The 12,823-nt window shown below is 43.1% G+C and overlaps 1 protein-coding gene across 1 annotated transcript in view; it reads left to right on the top strand.

The window, feature by feature from the left end:
* Window positions 1-12,823, top strand: part of wdfy3 (WD repeat and FYVE domain containing 3) — a 67,681-nt gene that overhangs the window by 1,203 nt on the left and 53,655 nt on the right. The window contains 2 exon segments of the mRNA XM_064353219.1: window positions 9,216-9,426; window positions 11,225-11,348. Of these exon segments, the coding sequence (XP_064209289.1) occupies window positions 9,216-9,426; window positions 11,225-11,348 (335 nt within the window).

Below are 12,823 nucleotides of genomic sequence, written 5' to 3'. Positions count from 1 at the left end.
TGTTGTTTTTCCTTCTGTTAAACGTGATGTCAGTAAGTTTTTGCACTCTCAACCTCATTTTGGTTGTATGTGTACGTTGTAACAGAATTGTGTTTGCTGGATCCATATAGCCTATATATAATTGCTTATATCGGATCATTTTGGATTGTATCCTAGCAAAATGTTTGATATTGGCAAAAATTAATATTGCCTCTAGAATCGACATCACATCCTATTGTACAAACCTACTGTATCTGAGGTTTAAACCCCTACAAATGACAGATTTCAGCAAGTGCGTTGAGGTGTACTGAACTTCGACCTACTTTCAGGTGTGGAAACTGATCACAGCTTTTGTGTGGGGTTGACAGGCTCAGATGCTACAGAAGTAGGCCCTGTTTGATTAAAGTTTGATTTTCACTGATGTCAGACTGTGTGAATCACTGCACTAAGAAATGTTGATTCAGTTGGAATTTAAAAGGGGAAGTTGTTTTTCTTTCGAATTTCTGACCAGATTGTGTTAGCTGATTTCCTGTTCAGGCCGTAAAAAGATGCCTTGTAAATGCAAAATATCTCACCGTCATCAGCTTTTTTGTTAACCTCGCGTCTAAGGGCAAAATGTTCCAGGTTAAAAACTGAAAAGCCACTTGATTTGCAGCTGTTTCAGCTTGATTTGCTGGCCTAATTCTTATATACTGAATAATCACTGTCTAGCCTATCCAGAGAAGGTATGTCAAGACTAACATCATTAGCTGATTGCAGCAGGAGGTGAGGAGGTGTGCTAATTGGAAAAATAATCTGCTAATTGGGATGCATTAGCATGCTCCTAAATTTTTCAATTTAGGAGCCTATGTGCCCTTTGGAAAAAATGCAGAGCCCTGTCATAATGTCTTTTTTATAGTATTGTATATTTTAATTCAATTATGTTCCATTTTCCCCCTCCGATAGTCATTGTACAGAACATGTTTATGTAATGTGAATTGCAGAAGTTTTTCTCATGTGCCATTGTGTACAGTGTTTCTCCCAGCTTCGGTTAGCCAACGTTGTCAGTGAAGAGACTTGTTCAAGCGAATAACATCATACAAAATCTCCAAAGGAATTTCCCGTCTTTGAACGGTTATATTTTTTTTCAAGCCCAGGCCTTGAATCTCTTTGAGTACTCCACCAGACATTTATTGGAGCTGACACCTGCTACCAAGAATGACCCTAATAGACCAAAGTGCAAAACTTTGCTTCCCAGCTAGCTACAACTTTGTGAACATTCCAACAGTTCTTTGTAGGATTTTACATTTGAACCTCCCATTATCAATGTACTGTTGTGTGGGAAATCAATATGGAAAATATGAGCTATTTCCTGGTGTTTCTGTGGCTGACAAAATACATTAATCCATGTACAGAGTGGATAAGTGGATATTCTTTTGTGCGAGTACAAGTAAATGCAGGGTAATGTTTTCTAGCTTTTCAGAACAATTTACAGTTATTTGCAGTCTAGGAGTATGGATGGCCCATATTTGCCATTAGTTGGAGTAGTTAATCTATTTTGGAAGTAGGCTTATTCAGATCAGCCAATTAGAGCTAAGGTACAAGGGTACAGCAGGAGGCTTATACATAAAGTTTACTGAGATGGTAAACTTTGCTGGATACAGGTAACGTTTGGAAATGCACAAACCCATGTACCTAGGCCTTTCTGCTTTAGCATTAGCTGGCCAAAGCGCTCGTATTCAGTTAGCATTTTAATAAAGTGCTTCATTAAACGACACTGCCAGTGTCACCAATAACGTTAAACACCTGGCCGTGTCTATTTGTCAGACATATTACTAGGTTGGACTCAAATTCAGAGAGAACTTGAGATGCCAGGTAAGTTAAAGAAAAGAAAAAAAAACTTCTACTTCAAAATTAAAGTAACAAACAGATTTGAAGCTCTGGAACATAGCACAGTAGAGTAGCACAAACTAACCCCCTAAACACAAAGACCAATCAAGGAATGACACAAACTCAGGAACTTAAATATCTAGACTAACAGGTGCAGACACTCAACTAAACGAGGACACACCTGAGAATGAAAACGAGAGCCAATAATGCAATAATGACACTAAGGGTCAACACAGGCCAAAATGGGGCAAAAACTAAGAACTACAGAGTCACGTTTGGTGGGACAACGAGGATTATAAATTTTCAATTGATTGAAAATTACTCTTGACTCCTGTTGGCTGGGAATTTTTGAGAGTTCACATGAAAAGTGAATTAATTTAGTCTGACTGGAACGGTCATCATGTTTTGTCTCTTCTCTTATCATCACGCGAGACTTTATTGTGAGACATTAACAGGTACAAACCAGCGGATTGTTCTGTTGTTAATAGGCTCCCATTAGGAATATCCCCAGACTCTTCTGAAATATGCATGATGTAGGCCTAGGTGGTGTGCTTGCCAGTCAGCCTCATTTATCCTCTTATCCAGATGAATGAATGTGGGTTTTATTGCAAGCTGAATGTTTCTGTTGACATGCTAGCCATGACAACGTGTTTAAGTCTTGGCTGTTGCAATTAACAGACAGAACATTAGCTAGAAAGGTTAATTTACCTCCGATTGTATCCGTGACAAAATGAGTTATTCCTACAAATATATGTTTTTTTGTATGGCATCCATTTCCTTGGGTTAGTCTTTGACTGGATAAATACAAGATTGACTATTGTGAGTTTGTGACTGTAGGCCTACCTTTTATCCCCCGAAAATGGGGGATAAAAAATGTTATTCTAACCTGTCCAACCTAAAAAAAGTGCCTTTTACATACATAAATGTAAAATGGTGAATAATGTTTTTTTTTTCTATTTATGGCAGTCTGCGATAGTTTATGAACACACGAGGAATGCATTACCCTTTTTTATTTCAGTCAGACAGCCTGTTCTGTGGCCCACATTTGCCTTTTGTGCGTTGGGGTTTATTTCAGGGAACACGACTCTTCTCTGACACTCACAGAAAAGGTCCTATTTTACACAGAAAAGGTGCCATTTTACACAGAAAAGGTGCCATTTTACACAGAAAAGGCTCCATTTAAGAGGCCCGGCCCTGTGGTGTGCTGGGTCAGACCCTGTTCCTCAGGCATATGGTCCACACAGCGGACACCGCACCTCACTGTGGCAAAGAGAGACTGGGGGGCTACCTCAGTGTCCATCCAATAGTGCTGCTTGCTTCTGTTTTTTTTTCACTTCATTTTTTAAACCCTTCAGTTACTCTTTTTTCTATTACAGAATAGTAAACTGAATGAGATGTTTTAGCACGGTCTGTGCAGACAAGGTCAGCTAATAGCTCATTCTGTCACGCTCCTAACATAGTTTCGTTTTTTCGTCAGTACAGTTGAACAGTGACGATGTTTTAGCCACACAAATGTATTTGTTCATTTTTGGAAGTTCTGTATCCTCTCAGAAATGCCCAGCTCTGTGTGGAGTTACGAGATTCCCATCCCAGATGTCGGCACACGCAAGGCCTTTGGTGAATCTGCGATGGTGGAAAATGGAGACTTTATGGAAAGGAACAGTTTATGCCTTTGCAGGGTTCAAAGAACTTAAGAGCTGTGTTAACCCTGCTCCCAGAGGACCGTAACCGCCTTTGACTTTTGTTTCTGGCCGTTTCCTGTCTGCGTTCGTGATCTTATCGATGAATCTTGTTTAAAATGTCAGATCTCGTAGGCTGAACGATTGGGCTCATGAAATTATAAAGAGAAGAAGTTTGCACGAAGATCCCGAAACTGATATGGCCCCCTAGGGACGGGTTCCCCGGGGTTAGAAGGAAAAGACTAAACCTGAACCCTGGTTCCAGAGACCCTCGTGGTCTGCTGCTTTACATGTTACACTGCACTTTGCTTATTCATTAAAGCAGTGTGATTACACACTTAAGTCACCTACCTTTGATCCTCGAGTCTTTGTTTAAATCGGTTGCTGATTTGAAAACCAGCAGGCCATGTGGATGTCAGGGCCTGGGGTTGAAGACGACCAGCGGATCGATTCAGACGGAGAGGCGCTGCCTCAAGGCGCGTTATTGTCTTCTTTTGTGCGTCCTTTTATTTTTCGAAGAAGGGGACGGCGTAGCCTAATCGCCTGGAAGAGGCGTAAGCCGATTGGCCGCGTCCCAGCATTATGCAAATCCGGCCGCCCGTTTGTTTTTCCGTTCGCTCTCATTAACTGGGCCCCTCCCACACACAGGCCGGCTTTAGGAAGTGAGATTTACTGAACCCGCCGGGGCTGAGCGAGCGGCTCACGCTCGTTCCCGGAGCTGCCCTCTGAGGCTGAACGGGAGAGCCAGTAAAATTACTCAGGATCCTCGCAAGGGGGGTGGGGATATTTTTAGTCAGCCAAATGCTGGTACCGGGCTTCACATTTTCCATCCCCAAAGTGCACTTGGGCTCCGCATCCTTTGGGGCCGGCAGCCTGTGATTCACGCTTGCGTAACTTCCTGCCCGAAGACGTCAGGCTTTCTGATGAGAGCGTTTATTCTGCGGTGCCGGCTTTTCTCCAGATATGTTCGATTTTTGTCACCTGTTGATTTGCGGCTCGCTCGTGGTAACGTTCCGGCTCGTCCTTGTTGATTTCATTTTCCCCCCACTGTTTTCCTGAGTCGTTATGTGACCTTTTGTGGTTCAGATGCCAAAGATGATAGCGTAATAGGAAAATTGTAGGCAAAGGAACACAGAGCCTTTTCAGTGGATGCTTCTGGGAAGACCTGTTGCTTAGCCTTTGTGATGACAGACCTACTATAACATTGCTTGAGAGCACAGTGAACTGACCATAGCTTTAGGATGGAAAATCACAAGGGTCCTGTTTTCAGAACTGTCTGACCACCATAGTTCCTCCTTAGGGCATTTGTGTAACCCTAACCTTAACCTAATCCTAACTTATTCCTAACCCTAACCCCTTGATTGAACCCTGAAAGGGAATGATCTTGAATATTAGCCTAGATTTTTCTATGAAAATTTTAAAACCAAAGCTATGCCACCGTAGTTCCTCTTTAGGGCATTAGTGTATTCGGGGTCCTGACCCCAAATTTAGCTTGCCACAGGGGTTGTGAAATTTCGATTCATGGCCCCGTTGACCATATCGATGTGCCTGCGATTGTTTGAGTTTTTCTCCCGTTTCCCAAATTACTATTCCTTTGTTTTTTCAGAGATAATTAGTATACATTGGTGTGTCAGTAAATAGTCAATGGTTTGCGTCTCAGACCCTGTTGGTTCTTGAGTGTACGTGGCCATGTGCGAGAGACCAATAAGATCAGAATAATTGATTACGGGCAGGAGTGGGCAGCATAGGCATGAGTGTGTGAGTGAATGGTGTGTGTGCCCTGCCGTAGATTGGCGGCCTGTCCAGTGTGTATTCCCGCCTCTCGCCCAATGCACACTGGGGTAGGCTCCAGCACTCCCCATGACCCTATCCAGGATAAGCGGATATGGATAATGGGTGGATGGATGGATGGATTATTGATTACAGGACTGGACCTCAAATAAACTTAGTCTCCTGTGAATAGCATCCTTTTTAAAAGGTAGTAGCTGCTGGAGACACAGAAAAGATTTCTTGATTGCCCCGAACTCAACTCTTGAAGGCAAGATCAATAAAGCTAGCCCATAATCTACCCCCCTACGTGTCAGAAAAGGCCCATTTATTTGGTTTGAAGGATGGTTTCTGGCTAAAGTCAGTTTGAGTTTCAGATTTAGGGTCTGGATGTGCATTTGCATACTGGAGAGGAATTCAAAATGAAATCTTTATTGCATTCCAGTGTCTTGTCTAGTGTATGTCCATAAGCCATGAAATATTAAAGACTTTGGCTGTTAGAGCCATTGTCTTTTCTCGTCATCTAATTCTTTTCCAGTCTCTTCCTCCTCAATAGTTTTTTTTTCTTTTTCATTTGTATGAATTGTCTTCCAAAATGATGCACAGCATTCTTGCTGTTCTGGTGTCCATCACCATAATCTGTGGCATGTATTTTTTTGGCATTGAAAATCCTGTTTTAGTCTGCATGAAAGCCCTCTGTTTTCCTTTTAAAAACACATCATTGTTATTCATCATCATATTATAAATCAAATAAAGTTATCTTCCTTGTGTTGTGGAGACAGATTTTGTGTGTGCGTGTGTGTGTGTGTGAGTGTATGTGTTTGAGAAGGACTGCTGCGCACAGACTGTTCTTCCTGCACCCACCATATGTGTGTGTTTTCTTCGCCTGGATTGAAATTTGTTTTCTTTGTAATTAGGACCATCTTTAATCGTTTATGTAATTTCTTTCTCTCCCATTCAAACCCTCACACACCCTCACATTAACACCTTCTGTCAGTACCTACTTGCACAGCTGGAGCAAGCTGACAAAATGTCTCTTAACGACTCCGTTCAGTCACTATTTTTAAATTGAAATGTTCATCGAGCCACAATAGCAAGATGTAGGCCTATTTAGTTATTCAAGTTTATAAATGGGAAAATATTAGCGAAACATACTAATGTCAAGTGTTTTGCATCTAAACATGAGCACTGGAGGTTCATTCTTTGTGGTTAGTCACTTCAAGTTCTCTTCTGATTGGCCGCCAAATCAAACCGCCTCACTGTTCATTGGTTAAAATGTAAGTGTTAATTATGCAATAAACCTCCAGATGTGCTTCAGATGTTCATCCCGAGATGAGAATAGTCTGACCCCAAAAAGCAGTCGCATTCCTGGAGGCTGTAGGCAAGAGTTAGCCTAAATTTAAAGTGGGTTCTTCTGAGGTAACCGTCTCCACAGTGAAATGCAGAATGTAGCTATGTCAATCAGAGCAGCAGTGAACCTGGGAAAGTTCACAGAGCCACAGAGCGCTTTATCTCCCTAGTTCAAGTTACTTATTTCATTTCAGGTGCGGTGTCCTTAAAGGGCATGCCTGTTTAATTTGTTTGTCACGTAGAGGGAACATTTATACCCACCTCAGAATGCCCTTTTAACATTTAATCAGCTACAGCACAGAACTGTGATGGGGTTTATCTGGGCTAAATGTGATGAACTATGGCAAACGGCACTCGGTTTCAAAATAATATGTTTATCCATCGTATAATTATTGAACACGGGGATCGAGTGTTTAGCGTCGTCTCCATCGGCGTGGCATTTTCAAAACGATGATCAAACACCTGCTATGAAAATTAATTATGTCGGATTACACTCCTAGCGGTAATTATGAATGGGGGATAAGCAATGGGAATTAATAACGCTGCTTTTTGTGGGCTAAGTAAAACTGAAATGAAAGTGGAGAACTTTAGCATTTGCATGATGCTAGCCATGCCGGGTAGAATATCTGTTACTTTAGCAGTTGTGTGGTGCTAGCCATGTCGGTTCCTCATTTCCAATGAATATCACTTCCCAGTCAACACTGTCAATGATCTCAGCTCACGAGACACCTGAAACACACTCCTTGGGTTCGTCGAGAGGGCAAGTTCACTATATTGAGAAAAAAAAGTCTTATGACTTAACCCAGTAGTTCCCAACCCTGTTCCTGGAGATCTACTATCCTGTTGGTTTTTATTTCAACTAATTTGTAGAATTATGCCTGATCTCTAGCTTTTGAATGAGGTGTGCTTTGCTAGGGTTGGACTGAAAACCTACAGGACGGTAGATCTCCAGGAATAGGGTTGGGAACCACTGACTTAAACTATAGTTTAATGTAGTTTGTACTATTTAGGTTGCGAACCAAGGCACTGCTGTTACTAGACTACATGTCCATTTTTATTTATTTTAAATGTCATCCAAACATGCTTGTAAAGGTGAACGAGCTGAATGAAATTTAATCGAAACGTTACCTAAGATTTATTTCACTCTCTTGTGGGATGATAATTCCACCTTTTGGATAATTTGTTTCAAGGCGTCAGTAAAAAGAAATTGTTTTGAGGGCATTGTAAAATGGTCATTCAAGTGCGCAGTGATGGAAAGCTAACACGTTCCCCCGCGCTTAAAATGCGCACTTTCTAATCCTGTCAAGTGGGAATAATTTGTTCTAAGGAGGCTACCCCCCCAGGGGAGAATGGTTTTGTAAGCTGCATGGTAGAGTGTCAGAACCTTTTACCATCACGGTGTGTTCCACGAGTGAATTCGACTACAAACTTTCCATGACACTCTCTTGACTTCCTGAAGCTCCCATCAGCCACTGCATTATTGCTTGCAGGGTCTAGGGTTCTAATGCCTTTAAAGAGTTTGGGCTAATGGATGTATCTGGCTTGCATTGACAACATACTTAATCCTGACTTGATTTGAGAACATTCTGAGTCTTGATTCTGTTCCATGTTGGAACTCTTTGGCTTGCGATGGGATGGGTTGGGATGGGTTACACCCTGAAAAGGAAACATTGTCATTGTGTTCTCCGTTTGCTTATGTTATGATGCAGTCAGTTTATAATCTTTGTCTGAGTAGTCCAGATAATACTATGCAATCGCATGACTCTTATTCAAAAGAAAACGTCTCATGAAAAACTGGGAGCTTAACCTTACCAAGCTATCTTTTTTTCCTACAACAGAGGCCAAGGTGTTTACATTTTCTAGTGACAGAAAATCCCCAAAGAACCCGGGCAGTTGAATCTTTCTAAATTACGGCTGAATGCTGGCTGTTTTTTTGAAAATATTAAAGATACTAATTGGAGAAAACAAGCATTTTTTCTTTTATTGTGTCCTTTTATTTAACAGACAAAGAGACTGTGGTTCTTCATCTTGGATTCTGGTTGCGTGGCCTTGTTAAGAAAGTGGAACGGGGAGAACACAGGCACAGTGTACAGAGGAAAACAGAAGCTGACAAATGCACAGCACCTGTGAGGGATAGCCTTCTGCCTCTCCAGACCAACATATCAGCTGGTGCAGAGAGCCTTTTGTTTAACTGACCGGTTTCTCTGATTTACTGATTTTCGGAGGTGGAAAGTCCAGGGCTCAGAAAGTAATGCATTTTTTCCATCCATTAACTCAGCAAGCTGATTTCACTAATTCGTTTTACCTCTTGGCTGAAGATTTATGCACATTAGTGAATCCAGGTGATTGGAACAAAATACTGAAGGGGACTTTTACTTTCTGAACCTGGAATTTCACTGATCTTTTGAGTCTGCTCTCTCCTTCCCCCTATCTTTTCTTTCCTTAAATCCCACCCCCTCATTCTGATTGGCTGCTCACTCATTTAATGTCTTGGTCTTGACTCCCTCTGTCTCCTTCATTGATTGTCATTTCATTCTTTGTTCTCTGTGTGTCCTTTTCTCTGTCCCCCAGGGCCGGCTTTGCCCGGAAGAAGCCGCTCAAGATGAACATGGTGAAGAGGATCATGGGAAGGCCCCGGGAGGAGGAGTGCAGCCCCCAGGACAACGCGCTGGGCCTCATGCACCTGCGGCGCCTCTTCTCCGAGCTGTGCCACCCGCCGCGTCACATGACCCAGAAGGAGCAGGAGGAGAAGCTCTACATGATGCTGCCCGTCTTCAACCGGGTGAGGGGCCGGGTGGGGAGGGGGGGTGATGGGGGCTACCGCATGTCAGTCTGTCAGCCCCAACAAACTGTATTGGGAAAACACAGCTGTTCTTAAGAAACACTCTGTCGCAAGATGTTCCTTTCCCCTTCTGAGCGGCAGTGTTAACAGGCGTGTGATGTTCAACAGGAAACAAGCTGTCGGTTCGATGATACCGTGTTCCTGTCGATCATTAGCAAATAAGACCAGACAAGCCGGGCTTGCCCTTTGGCCCTTAGCTTTCCCGTCCTGTGGAAGTGTGAATAATTTGTACCGAGTCCAGACTGGCTGTGTTTTGCATCAGGGTGTTCTATCGTGGTTAATGGAGTTACAGTTGCAAACGACCCAGAAATAATTACAGTAGGAAGCAGGCATAACTGGAGAGTCACTGTCTCAAATGTGTTTGCTGAATGTAAATACAAATAGGCATTAGCAAATCACCCTCAAGCTACTTCTCACAAATTTAGCAACTGAGTCACTCATACTTGTAGCTAGACACTGGATTTAGACGCATGCTTGGAACTGTTCTGGATAATTGTTCTTGCGATTTTTAATTGTTTTTGTGTGTGAAGTATTTGTGTTGTACTTGAAAAGAATGTTCATCTGGGTTATTATTTTAAGGTTTTATAAAAGTTGAAACCTGGTGTGAAGAAACCCAGAATTGTTTACTACATTTCTCAAACCAATGCAGTTCCTAAGACATTAAATTCAATTCAATTTTAGTTGTATGGCAGTTGTTACAGAGACACCCACACAAAGATACTACAGTGAGAGTACCATAAAGCGGGTCATGGTGACCCTTTTGAAGTTTTGCAATGCCATTCCTTTGATAGATTCTTTTCAAGCTAAAATGGTGGAACGAAGGCAGTGCGTGAGTCACCGCCGCTGTTCTTTTTCATATGGAAAACAGAGAGCTGCCTGTGCTTGCCTGAGCACCACTGGAGCTGGAGAGCCCTCAGTCGAGTGCCATGGCTTCCACAGGGACCCTCCATCAGATCATTAATCACTCAACACTCGCCATCTACTCGCGGTCTAGTGTCGGTTCAGACGCTGGACGAGAGCTTCTGCCGTTCCTACGTCTTCCCGTTTTTTCATCCGTCTGCAGATTTTCAGCCCAGCGGCTTAATAGCCCAGATTCGACGCCCGTGGTTGTCGAAGCCAAGCAGGGACATCTATTCCTGGGTGCTCACTGTAATTTGTGCCTGGCTTTGGGAGCGTTAGCAACTTTTTGAAATAGTCCCTGCAAGCTTAGCCAACTTGCAAAGAGCGTGGTCGGCTTAAAAAACAAATTAACCGGCATGTTTGCTCGTTTGCAAGATGTGATTTGGTTGTCAGTAGAAGGGTCAGCTCCGCAGTCCTCTCCTCGAATAACTCTGAAGCTGCTTTTGTACGTTTGGTTCTGTGCTGCACGGTTCGGCTGCATCAGCGAAGTGCTGTCTCAGCTCAATTTAAGACAGGTCTCCCAAGCTGAGCTTGTCCCGCTGTGATAACATTGTGTCCAGACGCTGTACCAGGATCTGAAAGCGTGCGCGAATTTTGAGGCAGGATGGGCTTTGAGGAAGTGATGGATTCCCTCTCTGTTACGCTATAAATCCCCTAGCGACATGCCAGAAATGGAAACAAGCTGGGTTGTTTGAAGGGAAGCCATTATAAGTCAATGGTAGGAGAGGTTTGGAAACTAGACAATAATGGGCTGAAGGATTATTTGGCATTTTAAACCCAGTGAATAATGTTTACTTGATGACACTAATATGTCCCCCCCCCCCCATCTGGCTCTCAGGTGTTTGGAAACGCCCCGTCCGGAACTATGACTGAGAAATTCTCCGACCTGCTGCAATTCACCACTCAGGTGTCCAGACTGATGGTCACAGAGATCAGAAGGAGAGCTTCTAATAAGTCCACAGGTAAGGCTCGGGGAGAGAGAGAGCACTGTTTGCAATATTAAACGTGACTCTTACACTTTCCTTCACTGTTTTCATCTGTCCAAAGCCTTAAATCAGCCCTGAAGTGATTTAGATGGTGGATTCTGATCTGTGGCCCTCCCTGTTAAAAGCTTTTTCAAAGGTGCTCTAGGGTCTGGTGAAAATCAGTTCTAATTTAGGTTCTCCAAGTACGTTTCACGTTGGTCCACTGACTGCTTCGCCACGTCCTCCCACCCGCAGAATCGAGCAGGCGTCTGAGCAGGGCAATTTATTTGTAGCTTTGAGGCTAAAATGTCAATTCGGTTTGTTCCCGTTTCCCCCCCCCCCCCCGATTCCTCTGAGAACAAAACCTAATCTCGTTTAGATGGAAATTTCCGAAGACCTTTGGCTGTGGACGAACGACCGAACGAATAAACGAACGAATAGGCTAGATATTCTTAAACGAAAAGAGGCCTGCTGCTTTAATATGTGGCGCTAGCTTGACGGAACAGTGCCTGTCTTTCGTTCGTTTTTTGGTGGTCCGTGCCGTCCACCTGAAAGAGTTAAAGACTGAAAGCAGGGCCTCTGGAGTATCTGCCCTGTAAGCCCGGTGTTCCCTCTGCGGGAAGGTCAGACCTTTTCCATCTGTGACGCATCGCTCCCCGGTTCCTTCTTAATTTTACTTAGTGTCAGCCTACCTCCACCTCTCCTTTATCATTCGGTTCCAGTACACAGCTTTAACCTGCAACGCATGCTTACATAAGACTGCAGTCCACTTCCTGCGTGGATTTGTCACCGCGAGTCAAGAGACAAGTTAAACTTAAATAAAATGGGGTCACCGATAGGTCGTTCTCCTCTAATTACCAACATATGTGGTGATGCTTCAGAGTAATGCACATCAGGATTACGAACGGAATAAATCCATTTCACTGATCAAAGCATGGTAATCTTTTAGCCTCTTTTTCATTTTTTAAAATGTCAAGTGTGATTTTATTTGTTAAATTCCTCCAGAGCTTAGACTGCTGCTGATTATTTTAGCGCAGACAAACCAACATAATAGGCTCTGAATTAATTCAGCCGCATTGACTATGAGCTTGATGTTCTTTATGAGAGATCATTTTTGGTTCCAGATTCTGCATATTTCTCATGTGCGCACTAGCCTGTTCTGCTTCGCTGGGTACTCGCTTAATTAAATTGGCAAATGAACCAAAATGTCTACCGAGGTGCACAGTCGGAGCCATTCTGGCTCTGTGTGCTGACGTCTTTTCTCCACAGGTGTCATGTGACTTGTTTTTGCAGAGAATCAGGCATTGATTTACTGATCAAATCTCAGGTCCTGTGCAGCAAAACCCTCGTCCATATGTGCTCCAGAGCTTTTGAACATCTGCTATAAGCTGTGAAAGATATCCACCCTTTCATGTCTTTGAATGCCACAAGGCATACACTTGCTATATAGACCTGGTGCACATTTTTCCCCT

Source organism: Anguilla rostrata, chromosome 10, assembly GCF_018555375.3.
Source record: "Anguilla rostrata isolate EN2019 chromosome 10, ASM1855537v3, whole genome shotgun sequence".
In the NCBI taxonomy this organism is placed as follows: domain Eukaryota; kingdom Metazoa; phylum Chordata; class Actinopteri; order Anguilliformes; family Anguillidae; genus Anguilla; species Anguilla rostrata.
The sequence above is the reverse complement of the archived record's forward strand: the minus strand, read 5'-3'. Positions and strand labels throughout refer to the sequence as shown.